This window comes from Eleutherodactylus coqui, chromosome 6 (assembly GCF_035609145.1).
Source record: "Eleutherodactylus coqui strain aEleCoq1 chromosome 6, aEleCoq1.hap1, whole genome shotgun sequence".
Taxonomy (NCBI): Eukaryota; Metazoa; Chordata; class Amphibia; order Anura; family Eleutherodactylidae; genus Eleutherodactylus; species Eleutherodactylus coqui.
Window position 1 is genome coordinate 78,628,938 of NC_089842.1, and position 14,770 is coordinate 78,643,707.

Sequence of the window (14,770 nt, forward strand, 5' to 3'; positions counted from 1 at the left end):
TCCATGAATTATCCTGCAGTGCCCACCACATGCCCGCTGCAGCTGCCAGACCTCTTCCACTCTTGAGACAAAGGATGCTTCTGTCTTAGCAGACAAGGTGCGGGAAGGTGGCAGTTAATCTCTGATTGCTATTATCTTTGCCAGCTCCAGAGGACACTTGTTTCTCTTCTGTTGGTCGGTTCACCATACCCTGTGCTACAGGATACAGCCTCTTCTGCGACATGTGGGTCGGTGCTGTTAGCGCATCACGGACGAGGGTCACTGCAGGATCTGTTATCTTCCATCCAAAGGTGCGGTTACCTTCAGACAGAGGAGGTGCAGCGACCTGATCCCCCGGGCGGACTTCACTCTCATGATCAGAAATAGATTCTTTTCTTGTTTAATTTAATAAGTGCAATAAAAATCTCCTTCAGAAATCAGCTGTTTTATTAAGAGGCGATGATCTCGTTAAATGCCTCCCAGAGAATTTCTTCATTCAATCTTTTAATCTAAATTTTATGAATTTTCATCTGGTGGAGCTATCTGTATGTAATGTGCCGCATGGAGGGATTGTGTGTTGAGCGGTAGGAAATGTCACATCCATTGCAGATTCTTCCTGGCATCAGGTAGCAATGTTAGTGAAGAAGGAGGGGGGTGCAGTGTGTCCTCTCAGCTACAGCCTAGGCTATGGCACTGTGCTGGACGTAGTACCATGTGTGGCATACATTGGGGTGAGAAAGAGGGTTTAGGGGTCATTGGTGAATCCTATTTAAGCACGTTTTGGTATTTAAAGTATTTTTTTAAAAAAGTTATAGAATGAGCGCTATCATCATATAAGACTTTTGCAGGCGACTCTTGGTCTAAGTATCAAACTGATCAAAAAGACACACACTGTATGTTAAATTAGGAGCAAATACCTTCTGTGATTGGTATGAGGGTTGGTGATGGGGAGTAGCTGAGCGACTAAACGGTTGCACCACCTCAATCATGCCCATACATTAGCCTAAAAGTAAAATGACGTCACCAGGTGTAGAAAATAAAGTCAGACAGCTTTCATAAATCTGGCACATTCCTTAGACAGTCATGAATCTCGCCCATAGCCATGGAACTGGTAAACCATATTGCAGGCAAGAACCTGTCAGCTGTTATAGAGCAGGAGGAGCTGAGCAGCGGTATCCATTCCTTCATATCTCTGCTCATCAGAGGTCCAGTGGGCGGTCCTATCAGTGACTGACAGCTGTTTCTGTATGCACAGCCATATGCAGGCAGCTGTCAATCACTGATAGGACCGCCCACTGGACCTCTGATGAGCAGAGATATAAAGGAATAAAATACTGAATCTTTCCCCATAAAGCTATATATCCTCCTGCTCTATAACATGATGCCTGCAGTTTGGACAGACTCCCTTTAACTCCTTGATCTCCTCCATTCAACAGAAGTGACAGCAGTGTGTCCCAGGCATGGGCACAATGGGTCTGATCTCCTCTGTCATCATATCGTTGCTCGCTCTTTTACGTTACATCTTCCAGACACAAGCTCGCCGTGAAGGACACCATGTTTATATTAAGGGGGCACTGACGACAGAGTAGACGCCTGTTAGTCCAGGAGTCACTGCCCATGGCTTGTATTGGAGTACATTGCAGCAGACACTGGAGTTATTTATTGCACCTTTCCCGGCAGAACATGAGATGAGCAGATACAAATATCAGACTTTTATTGACACATCACATGATTACAACCATTTGACTTTCCTTGCCTAGAAAAGTTTACAAACGCTGTGTAACATGCAGCGATCTGGCCATGTCTGCATTGACTAGCTCGGATTCGACACACCAGCCAGAGCCAAATGAAAAGTTCCTAAACTCAGTTTCTTCACAATACACCAAACGTGCTCCTCCATAGAATCAAACTATTGCTGCAATGACATTGAACGGTGATCGAGAGCCGCAGAGCATTACACTGCCCCGTGCAGCGACTTGTGTCTGTTGTAAGGTGGAGCCCGGCTGCAGCGCTCTCCCAGACTCTGCCACGCATTGGGACACAATTTTCTTACAGTTCTTGGGAATGGGAGGCAGATGCGGAAATCTAAAAGGGCAGGTGGCGGTGCTGGGGTATTTCTGTAAATCAACAAGTGGAACTCTGACCAAAACCTCCAATTTCCTGGGCCAATCTTAACCATGCACAAACATAAACACCCACTCTCCTTACACAAGATCCTAAGTAACACTGTATGTGCTTGATACAATAACCATTAATATTTAGGAATGTGACAGAGTCTGACCATGGCCAGGGAGTTGTCTTCTCCAGCCACCAGGTTTAGTGTGTAATCTAGCACAATGAATGAGAAACTCTATGTGTATTGAATCACTGCAGATACTACTGAACAGACTTACTGTACGGGGGTAGATCGTGAGGCAGAAGACAGTGCTGAGGCTCAATTACAAACAGAGAAGGGGAATCAAGGACTAGAAGGGGAAGCGTGTACTGCTGGAATAGGTGGGCGCACTGCAGATTATGGACTATGTGGTCAGTCATCTCGTTACGGGAGATGTCTTCATGATCTGAGCGTCACACCCAGAGTTCACCTACTTCGCTCGTTTACTTAAAATTTTCTTGCCATAGCCTGAGCTTTTCCTGTAGGTCCAGTAACCCAGCTCCTCCATGTGTCCCAGAGACAAAAGTGGATTCATCCTCCAGCCATGGACACAGGTGTAGGGAGATGTTCATTCCATGGATGCAGTGGAGGTCACAGTCCTTTAGTTAGTTGTCCTCCCACCGAACCCTCTCTGATCCTTACATGTCTGCAGACCATCACACAGGGATTTACAAAGACACCAACACAAGAAACCAGCTTCAGCTCCCTCGGGCATCTTGGATTGAGCACCAGACTCATTGAGTTCGGGCCGTATAGACCAGTGATCTGCTCCAATCATGTGAAATAACCCAAAGGGAGGATGAGGAAGGGTTGAAGCGTAACCCACAATGTTTGGGAGTAGTCTCTCCTGTGGGGTGGGAGAAGATGACTGTTGTATCTGTAGCTTCCGGATGTCTCTCCACAGCCCCCCACCTCCACGTTATCTTGCGTCATCAAAACGCAGTGAGGGAATAAAGGATGGAGCACCAGAGGCAGGTGGCGGCCAGAGTGGTGGAGGCTGAGTTGCTCCTATTCTGCACAGCGCCGGGACCTGATGGAACAAAGTTTCCGTTAACAATGCAGAACAGTACATGCGCCATCGGCTCTCACTTCATTAAGGGGACGGACGATACACCTAATGAACTTGTTAACTTCCCAAACAAAAACACCTGAACATGAACAAAGACTTATTGTGAGAGTGAAGGTAAAAGGATCTATTTACAGAATGTGACACAGAGCAGCAGTGCCCACCGTGAATAGGAGAAGACGACAAGTTGTCCTAATTGAAATGAGGCAGAGTATCCTCTGTAATTGTATTTACGGATATGTGTGAAACGGAAGCTAATTGCTTCTCTACTTCCTACCCGACATGCAAATAAACTGCTCCTGCAGAGAAGAGGCCGAGTCTACTCCACTGAGATTCATTAATATCCAGGTCCACATCCGCATACCATGGGTTTGTAGTGGTTGGTGGCTGCGGTTCTTGCTAAACAGTCAGTCCTAGGAGGACCTCTGCTTCTATGGAGAGCCAAAATCAATGTAATGAGTATGAACTACAACAAAGCTGTGACAAAGGGAGTTTCAGGTGTATTGTTCTATAAATTGCTGCTCATGAATATTCATTAGATGCCATCAGATTCTCACAATGCATAATATAGCAACTTCCTCTAGCTGCTGATTGGCCAGTCAGGTGACCTCGCTATAATGTGACTGCAAAGTGCAATGGGACACGGGACAACACTGAACACAACCCACCCATAGCTACTAAGTAGCACTGTACACATATATGTAACATCTCCATGCTTCAGATACATTATAAAGTGGAATGGTCACAGTCCGACCTCTAGACAAGTGGACTGGACACAGATTGAGCTGTACACCAATGGACCAGCCACACAGTGCATTGTAATCAGAAGGCCTTGTGCATAATACAATACATTTTCCTTTAGCTAGCAATATATACAGTATTTTTCTTTTCTTTGAATCGGAACACATCAGGTCAATACTTCCAATTACAATGTTGCAGATACATATTGTCGACCTCTAAACATTGACACTCACCATACAGGATGACGCTGGCATTGCTGTTCCCCAGTTTGTTTGATGCCACACACGTGTAGTTGCCGTAGTCCTTCTCTGATACATTGAAGAAGGTTAAGACTGACATGTGATCTTTGTTCTCGATCCTCACCCCGTCTAGTCCGTTGGATATCCTGCAAGGAGCACAGAGACAGTACATCTAGAAATCATCCTTAAATAACTAACGTGAATCATTCCCAGACCTGGAGAAGTCTGCAGATCACTGATCATGGTTGTAGTACGCTTCTCTTCCCATCGTCTTTGGGGCATGTACTTGATGTGCACCTTTCTTGGGTTTATGATGGTGGTTGGGTTTTCCTTCTATATAGTGAAGTTCTGTACTCTGCCCTGGATTGGTAACTACTGCTCTCCCCATTCTCCCTTCCCAAGGCCATGCCTAGACTCCAGTATCCTGACCATGCTATAATGGTGACTATGCACCTGGTGGGGGGCTGTGGAGCGTTAAATGAGTGTAAACCCCCCCCCCCCATGTAGGCTGATGATTCCTGTTATAAATATTCAGTTTTTGCATAAACCACAGTAAGGAGAGTCAAAGTCCTTGCAGCAGCTGCGGTTCATATTTGGCCGATGCTCAGAATTAAGATGCCAAAAGAAAATGCAAATATCTAATAAACGATTCAGCAGCGGCCGCAGAATGTGAATTAATTCCTGGGGCCAAAAATAGACTGAGAAGATTTCTATTTATGTCTGCCTCCATCAGGCACAGTGCAGATCACAGGAGATGACGATCGGCTCAGAGCAGACACATGATGTCATAATCGTGATGCTGAGCTAAAAGATACAATTTAGACTAAGGGCGCTTTTACACCGAGCGGCGATCGGTCAGATTATCACTGGATCACAGGAATCTGAGGATAACCTTTCAGCATTCATGCCTGCACAATCTGGATGAGGAATGATAATTTGTTCATTTGCGTTCTATGCCTGCACAATCCAAACGACAACCGGCCTATTTACTGTGAATGGAGACGGGTAGCCAGAATGATCTACGACTATAATATATGACTATATTGAGTGATCATCACTACTGTGTGAAAGCACAGGAGCGATTCTCGCTGGGACGGCTGTTGGGTACTTCTGCACCCAACAGGCTCATGTAAAAGGGCCCTAACTAAAGGTCTTCTATTTCTCCAGAAGCAGTGCTCCGACTCTCTATGGTTGTGTCTGGTATTGCAGATCAGCCTCATTCAAAGCGCTGCGGAATACGTTGGCGCTATACAAATAAAGATTATTATTATTCAAGTGAATGCCAACCCATTCTAGAAGGGGCTTCTGTTTAATCTCTGGGTGTGGTAGCAGCTGTCATGTCCAAGGCTTTTGAATGTGTAGTCTTGAGGGTATGATGATCAACTCAGAATGTTTTTTCATAGCAATCACCATCAGTAGACCGGACATAAGGCCCATTTAGACACAACAATTATCGCTTAAAATTCACTTAAAAGCCACCTTTTAAGCGATAATCGTTGTGTCTAAATGTGCCCATCTTTCACTGTTCGGCCGAACGACAATTTTCAGTTCTGCCTGAAAATCGTAGTTCAGCAGAACAGCTGATAAGCAGGACCAGAGGCTGTATTCTGCCCAGGGAGAGCTGATTACAGCTGATAACATTGTTACAGCTGTTCTCACTTCTCAATTCCCCTGGCAGAACAGCTGATTAGCAGGACCAAGCTGTGTCTGCTGTCCATGGTACTGACTTTTCCACTGGGAGGCTGTGGCTGAACAGTGCAGCTAATTACAGAGCTCAGACCTCCTGCTGAGTTCTGCAACAGTTTCCAGAAGCTCATTTGCATGCAAATGAAGCTAATAAAGTACTAATAGCAATTAGTGCCTATTAGTACTTTATGCAAAACGATAGCTGATCTTTCAGTCTTTTGAAAGATATGTGTGTGTAAATTGGCCTATAGAAGGATCAAGCATATAAACTGCATCCTGATTGTCTTTGATCCTTATCTGTTGAACCGGGTTAAAAAAAAATCTTCAGCAAGTTTCATGGAGCACAAAGGTTATAACCACCTGTTTGTTGGCGTTGGGTGTGGAGCAGAGTGTGCCACGTCCTGCCTATTGCTCCCTTTTACATGGTAAGATAAATTGGAACGCGCATACAACCGGCGGTGAATTAGGGATCGTAGAGCATTCATTTGGCATGATTGGAAAGATCCAATCAACGATAGTCTAATGATAAGTGTGAATGTGTGCATTGCCCAAATAATCAGCAACATAACCATGAACTTGCAAGCCACATGATCTTATGATGCCGTGTAAAGTATAATGACCAGATCTTAGAATAATCAGCAGTGATTTAAGACTATTCCGGGGATTTTACAGCATCATTTTGATTGAATCCTGGTCATTTCTAGCTGATGTTTCTTTGCTGCCCATTCTGTGTACAGGTCTAGCATGAGAGTTGTATTGCACAGCTCAGGGGCAGAACTGTGTGAAGCTTCATAAATGGCCTTATGTGATTGCAGCCCGACTCCTGGACATCATCACTCCTTACTGGTCATGAAGATAGTTAAAAAAACAAAAAAACTGAAATTACCTGGTTTCTTCCTTATACCATTGGAAATCAGCCAGCGGCACAGCCAGGGCGGAGCAGTGCAGGGTTCCCTTTTGTCCGACCGATGCCCCCGTGTTTCTAGTATCAGAGATGTAAGGAGGATCTGTGGAGGTAATTAGGTGTTAGAGACTATTCCTCATAGTCAGGTGATAACACGTTCTCCTCTGTGCAGGTCGCCATCACTGGGAGCGTATATTTATGCAGTCACCCTATAGTAGATTATAATCACAACTGGTAGTTATATAGCCCCAACGTACAGTATTCTGCTGAGCTTTACAGTTGGGTAGTTTTATTTCCACTATAACTGCTCTATAATTACAGAGCTACTCGTTATATGACCCAATTCATCGGGCGTTGCACACATTCCACATCGGTGTCCATTAAAGGGTTATTCCATGAATCCCTTTTCTATAAAAACACCTAAAATATTGTAAATAGATGTCTTAAAGTAATTTGCACAAAGAATGTCCTTTTCATCATATTTCGCTTCTATGTGTCCCTCTAGATGTGCTGTTAATCTGCACTACTGGGGGCGGGCTCTGTGCTGAATCAATCTCCCTTCCCCTCTGGCAGTTGACATAATCTGTAGTCCCTTCTTACTTTCCTAACCAACTTTACTGCCCTAACAAGTGGGGAAGGAGTCGTCTTCTGAGCTTTACTGCTGTTACTGTAGAGTCTCTGCTCTTTTCCACACAGGCAGGAAACTAATTCTTTTGGCTGCTCTGCAGTGAGCAGAGAATCACTATGCAGAGACCTGGCTGTGTGACTGAGCATGGGTGTCCTCCAGCACTCATTTATTAGATGAATGTGCACATTGCTATGCGCTTTGAACACTAGGTGGTGCCAATACTTTGTAAGTAAGGCTACTTTCACATGACATATTGAGCTGCAATGCCGCTTCTGTCTCAGGTAGGTATCTTCTATGCAGAAAACTGCATAGCGTTGTAAACCAGGATGGACCCGAGATAGAACCATAGTGCCTAACTCTTTCCCTAGGACATATCTCATACGTCCTTAGCTACTGAAGTGCCACTTTGCATGGACATAGAGGATATGTCCTTGCTTTAAACATCTCTCTCCTAAGGCTCATGCTCACAGCTGTGATGGACTCCGCCAGTGGAATATCACAGCGGAGTCCACCATGGCGCCCCCCCCCCCCCAAAACCCTCATACTTACCACTCCAGATCCTCTGTACGCGTCCCGCATGGAGGGCAGTACAGTGCATGATGTGCTGGCAGTGTCAGATGACGCGGCCGGTAGTAGGCAAGGATGCGTATTCACGCTATACTTTCACTGTGCTACAGCGGAAGTATAGCATGACGGACGGCTTCCATTGACTACAATGAAAGCCGGCCACACGTATTCCTGCGGCATTTAGAACATGCCGTGGTTTATTTCACGCTGCCAAATTCCGCGGTGGAATTCTGCAGCGTGAACATTGAGCTATTAGGTTTAATAGAACCTAATAGCTGCGGGGCAATGCCGCGGATTTCAATCGCGTACAACGCAGCAGAAATCTGTCCGTGGGCATTAACCACTATGCTGTATGTAGATATCACTTTGACTGTGGTCTTGTTTTAAAGCTAATAATACAGTCCGATATATAACTATTTGAAGTGGGAGTTGCACATATCTGCAGCCCTCACTCTCAACTGTACTTCTGCAGCCTGTATCTCAGACTATATTACAGATCTAACTTTCATGTCTTGTTTTAAAGCTAAGAATCTTGGTTCCTTGGCTTTTAAACAAGACCAAAATCAAGAAGATATAGCCTAAGACGTAGTTGAGGTTGATGCAACAAGTATAAGTGAGTTTTAGGTGCAAATGTATGTTAAAGGAGATGTCTCGAGGAAGCAGTTAATTTTTTTTTTTGCCCAGTCCCCCCCATTAAGTATACATTACTAAGCCCCCCTGTAAATGACATTTCTAGCTGGTTCATACTTACCGTTCCAGCGTTTCAGCAAGTTATAAAAGTTTCCTCAAGATGGCCGCCGGCTCTTTCCCCGTCGCTCGCTGCAGCCCGACGTGCGCGCTCCCGAGACGCCGCCAGCTGTGTCTCCATGGCAACCGGACGCATCGCAGCCGCCGACCAGACGCCCCGCAGCCGCCGACCAGACAGCAGGTAACCGGCGCTAGCCCCCGGCTCCCCAGCGACAGCCCCCCCGGCCTAGCGCTAGCTCCCCCGGCGCAGCGACAGCTCCCCCGGCCTAGCGCTAGCTCCCCCGGCCTAGCGACAGCCCCCCCGGCCTAGCGACAGCCCCCCCCATCGCAGCGACAGCCCCCCCGGCCTAGCGCTAGCTCCCCCGGCGCAGCGACAGCCCCCCCCGGCCTAGCGACAGCCCCCCCCCCATCGCAGCGACAGCCCCCCCGGCCTAGCGCTAGCTCCCCCGGCGCAGCGACAGCCCCCCCCGGCCTAGCGACAGCCCCCCCGGCCTAGCGCTAGCTCCCCCGGCCTAGCGACAGCCCCCCCCGGCCTAGCGACAGCCCCCCCGGCCTAGCGCTAGCTCCCCCGGCCTAGCGCTAGCTCCCCCGGCCTAGCGCTAGCTCCCCCGGCGCAGCGGCAGCCCCCCCGGCGCAGCGGCAGCCCCCCCCGACCCATCACTTACCTGGGACGCTTCTCGGGGCTGCTGGGCTGGGCTGGGCTGGTCTTCTCCGCTGGGCAGCTCCAGTTTCTGCACCTTCCTCTAACAGAGGATGGTGCAGAATGGCCGCTTCAGTGCGCTCCCGAGCAGTGACAGCTCGTCTGCGCATGCGCAGAAGAGCTGTAGCGGGGAGCACACTGAAGCGGCTCGTGCTGAATGGAGAAGACCGGACTGCGCAAGCGCGTCTAAAAAAGCAAGCTGCCGGCGAATTTAGACGGAACCATGGAGACGAGGACGCTAGCAACGGAGCAGGTAAGTGGAATAACTTCTGTATGGCTCATATTTAATGCACGATGTATATTACAAAGTGCATTAATATGGCCATACGGAAGTGTATAACCCCACTTGGTTTCGCGAGACCACCCCTTTAATGATTTTTTTAAGAAGTTTAGGTTTGTAACTAAGTTATGTGAAGTTGGGCATGACTCAACAGGCTATCAAGATAGCAGATTGTTACTTTCAGAAATATCTAGAGTTTAGGGGCAGTTTTATCCCATTGCTTCTGTGACAGCCCTTCAGATATTTATAGACTGCTATTAAGTCTCCTCTCAGCAGGACTAGTATGATTGCTATCTTGGTTATTGTAGGTGCAAAATGTTCAAAAACTCTTGGCAGAAAAGGGGTTAATGTGTGCGAGGGAGACATCTTTGGTCTCCATTTCACATGATTTCCATCCATCAGTCTTTTTTTGATTGTATAGAAAAGTGCTCTCCTCCGTGCTTTTCTATCAGCTAGAGAAGACCCGAGGGAATAAAAACCTTGTGAAACTGATAGCAAAGAGGTCAACATCTCACATTTTAACCCCTTCATGCCACAGTGTATAGAGTTGCATCATAGGTGTGCAAGGTTTCTATGGAGCGGGATCGGGAGCCAATTCCGCTCCATGCACGTCAGGTGCTGGCTGTCTTGCCAATGGGCTAGCATAGCAGCTTGGAGCCTACTGAAGGCCACGTCAATAATTGCTGTATACTGCAAGTATTGCAGTATATAGTACATGCGATCAAATGATTGGAAGTTTATTTTCCCCGTGAGGACAAAAAGCATAAAAAAAGGTTACAATTTTTTCAACGGTAAAAAAAAAAAATAAAAATTAAAGTTCAAAAACCCCTCTTTCCACGTTTTCTCCATAAAAAAATCAAAATAGTTAAAAATAAATAAATAAATAAAAAATCACACATATTGCATTTTTTTCTCCCCACTTAAAGTTTTTCGATACATTATATGGTATATTAAATGGTAGCATTAAAAAATACAACTCATCCTGCAAAAAAAACAAGGCCTCATATGCCTAGGTAAATGGAAAAATGGAAGACGGATGAAAAACAATGATGAAAAATCAGTGGTCCTGAAGGGGTTAACATTAGTTGGAGGATCTGCTACATTTAAATGTTACAAATTAGCAAAGATAGAGGGTTAAATACTTTTTCCACAGCACTATATAATCACCCTATTAATGTCCCCGGGTCTTCAGTCCCCGCTTGTCTCCATTTACATCCATGCAGCTGATCACAGCTTGTAACTGCTACGGACAATGACGGCCATCTAAGCACATGATCAGCTGCCGTGATGTAAATGGAGGCTAGTGGGGACCGAAGCGCTGGGGACATTAATAGGGTGAGCTCAGGTCAGTTTATTATTTTATAGCAGTCCACGCTTTTAGAACTTTCCCCCCAATAGACAAGCCATTTACAGAAGTTCGAATACAAGATGTGTTTATAATTTGGTGCTATAAAAGGTTGTCTAGTTAGTTATGTTTTCCCCTCTACAGCCCCGGTGATCCAATGCTGCAGCACCATGATTCTTCTGGTGTCTTTTAACAGCAGAAGTCAGGTGACCGCTGCCTGCCAATCAGAGGCCTCAGTGTGACCACCAATTCTCCTGGCATCAGCGCTCACATCCTGGTCGCTGTGATGCCAGAAGTTCTGATTAGCTGCCAGCAATCACCTGACTTTTGCTGTCAGGGGGATCGCGGTGCTTCAGTGCTGGATGGCCGGGGCCGAGGACAGTAAATACCCATCTGTTTTATTGTTGTCACTTATTTGGTTGTAATTCTCCAAAGCTGATCTATAACATAGAACCCCTTTAAACCCAGAATGATTCCCTAGACAGAACTAAATAGTAAGCAGTCGTTTTGTTTCTTCAGTGGCTAAGGAGGCACATGTGTCTTCATATATCTCGGCTGCTCTGTGCGCCTACACAAAAATCCACTCCAGATAGGAGTTGGTGTAGATTTCTGGTATCATTTTTGGCTTTGCGCCAATCTTTGAAGATGCTTTATTTTAATTTTATTTTTTTTACATCAAAAAGGTCTTCATCACTCTCCCCCTATGTGTTTTTATTGTTGGGGGTTTGTTTTCATCTCTAACTGTAGCCCACTGGAATAAACACATAGAGGATACTCACAGTTGACCGTGACTGTCACGCGCCGCACTGCAGGGGCCGCCACCTCATTGGCCGCACTGCATTCATACTGGCCTGACTGTTCTCGTGTGATTCCAGTAATTTCCAAATATTCATCGTCACTCACAAACCTATGAGCTGAACACATAAAGAGCTGCTTACAATTGACTGTATGAATATGAGGTCAGCTGATATCAGAGGTATAGTACAGGGGCATATTGAGAACACCAGGGAACAACATGACTGAGTATTAGAAGGGGGTAAATGCAGCTACACGGATGTAACATGTGGGTATAGGTGGCTGCTTATTCACATGATCTTCGCCCTGTGCAGAGTTACTTCAACATCCTCTTGTTCCCAGGAAACAGTTAACTCTACGACACATCTCTGCATATTCTATGTCCGTCTGATGGTCAGTGGAGTGCTGGTAGGGCATTTCAGCAGAAGCACTGTAAATCATTGCCGATTCAGCTTCTGGAATTAATGTATACAGGGGGCGGACAAAAATAGGGAAACACTGTACAAAATGCATGCCTTAAATTACATGGGATTATACATCATATTTTAATAAAACATGTAGAGACTGATTTTAAGTGGAGGTCATACGACACAAATGCTGCTGGGGAGAAGTGAACATATGCCCAAGCAACAAGGTTCCATTGGTCAGGGGGTTCGAGCCTTTCAGCTGCTGTTACCAGCTAACTCCCAAAACCACCGAGAGCAGGGAATGAGGTGAAGTAAACACAAATTTGGTGGGAAAGCTCTCAGCCAAGCAGGGGTCAAAAGGGCAGCTCAGTGCTAATGATCAAAATCCCATGCATTTTATACAGAATTACCATATTTTTGTCAAACCCCCTATATTTTGAACAATCTGTAGATACCAAAAAGAAAATGTCCTGAGAAGAACCATACAGTGCTATGAGCAAACAGCACCAGTCACAGACTTGTCCCCACCGCTACAAAAATGGGAATACAAGCCAAGAAACAAGGCGTGCATGCCCTTAGACCTGGGCGGTGCCTCCTCAATTCTTCACCATTAAAGCAACCCTCCAGTTTTGGGACAAAATTCTGTCACAGAACAGGACAAGGGTGTGTATTATTTCCGGTTGTTCTTCTCTGCCACCCCTCCAATCCAAAGATTACAGGCTTCATTTTTGGCAGGTACTGGAGAGAATAACAACTGCAAACAATGTACTCCTTCCGGTTCTTTAACCGCAGGGTCAGTCTGTAATGCTTTATTTGCCCAACACAAAATACTTGACTGGTAACAATGGTTCCTGCACAGACTAGCTGGGTGACCATATTAAAGATGGTCAATGACTCTGCAGACCACTACAAGGGTGAATGTTCTGAGAGGAGCAGGGTGGATTCTGGAGCACCTGAACTACATACATGGGTTGCAGTAAGTTCTATTTATGCTTATAGCTACTTTTAAAAACTAATTTATCTAGTTAAAAGTCCTAATGAAGTTTGATGAGGTGTAGGAATTGCTTCTTTAGGAACGTGGCATCTGCAGGACACTAGACGTCAGCTTGCAGAGGGCCTAGAGGTCTACGACAGGCCATCAGTTTTACAGAACACACTTTCAGCACTTGGACAGCACCAGCGATAAAGCCTCTGCAATCCCCACATTCATCAGATTGCAGTGGCTGAACTGAATCCGCTGCTGCTCTCTTGTAATGGGTAGGACTCTCACAAGAGCCTTCATGCCATCTATTCCACAATGTGCTGGAGATCTTCACAAATTTGCAGCCGTCTTGACAGTTGAATCATCCATCCACAAGGTTTAGGAGGAGCTCTGCTGGGTGACATCTAGAGACGTTGCCGTGATTGGAGGACACCGAAGTAATCTTGTGGTCTCCATTAACTCGTTTCCAGTATCCCTGAAGATTCTTTGCAATTTGCTGCAACAATCATTCCCCGCTGACATTTCTTGAGGTTTGGAGCTCCGTCTTCATCTTGCACTGGTGTAGTCAGTGCGTCTGTTCGCATTGTTTCACTCGTCCCGGGAGCTCTAGAGCCTCATAAAGTGTGGAGCTGCAACAGTCATCTGTATGTAAATAGCAGCGCTCTGCACCATGCCCTGAGATGCCAGTCTCGTGCGGGACGTACAGACTCCCTCCTCAGTGTGGTGGTACCTGCACGGCCTCCTTCATTCTGTCCTAATTCCCCGCACACTTTAGCCGCCATGTCTTAGAGCCAGAGCCTCGCTGTGACTTTACCGAGTGACAGAATGGGGACAGCAGACAGAATAACTCTGATGCCGGCAGCTCAAGGGAACTTGCAGAGAAAGGAGAGTGGAAATAGAAATGTGTAGAGTTTTAATTAGATCTTACACTTAATATGCAAATGTGCTCGTCCTTCTCAGGTTGGCAAAATGAGAGTTTTATTTAAATGTGTGGAGGGTTTAGAAGAGCTAATTAAGCAGCAGATAGGAGACAGAAAGCACAGAACTGCTCCTCTAGAATGACATGAACCGCTTATCTGGAGGCCTCTGGAATGGGGGGGAATCACTGACTGAGGGGGCATAGGTACACTATGTCATGGGGGCAGCTGAGATTACGTCTGATTATCCTGGAATTAGCCATGTTCCTGTGTATGTTCGAGCTCATCTGTAATGACAACTCCAGGCTCCAAGCAATATCCCTCGTTATCTGACCTTGCTGGGAAGGTACTTGGTATAATTACAAAGATTAAATATTGTGCTCCAATTAAAAATGACCACCAAGGGAGAAGCAAGAGAGATGCTTGTGAATCTCTACATGAAGGAAGCACAAAACCATATAAAAGCATCATCTCTCCAGCAGCTGAGAGTTCAGGGACGCACCCGTCCCCCTCTAAACACATTAGCACATACAGTGTACAGAGATGCGAGTACAAATCTACTTCCACCACAATCAAGACTCTGCATGCTGCTTATCTAATGAGTCATATCAAGGACGAAATGCCATGTTCAG

The 14,770-nt window shown here is 46.0% G+C and overlaps 2 protein-coding genes across 8 annotated transcripts in view; one reads left to right on the forward strand and one right to left on the reverse strand.

Moving 5' to 3' along the window:
- LOC136632264 (protein CEPU-1-like) overlaps positions 1-14,770 on the forward strand; it is a 659,300-nt gene that overhangs the window by 590,011 nt on the left and 54,519 nt on the right. The gene's annotated exons all lie outside the window — the stretch shown is intronic.
- LOC136632266 (opioid-binding protein/cell adhesion molecule homolog) overlaps positions 1,677-14,770 on the reverse strand; it is a 348,157-nt gene continuing 335,063 nt past the window's right edge. For all 4 annotated transcript variants that reach the window (XM_066607029.1, XM_066607033.1, XM_066607032.1 and 1 more), the window contains 4 exons: positions 11,817-11,951; positions 6,753-6,873; positions 4,175-4,326; positions 1,677-3,164 (listed from right to left, as the gene is read on the reverse strand). In XM_066607029.1, the coding sequence (XP_066463126.1) occupies positions 3,067-3,164; positions 4,175-4,326; positions 6,753-6,873; positions 11,817-11,951 (506 nt within the window). In that variant the 3' untranslated portion in view covers positions 1,677-3,066. The remainder of the gene's footprint in view (positions 3,165-4,174; positions 4,327-6,752; positions 6,874-11,816; positions 11,952-14,770) is intronic.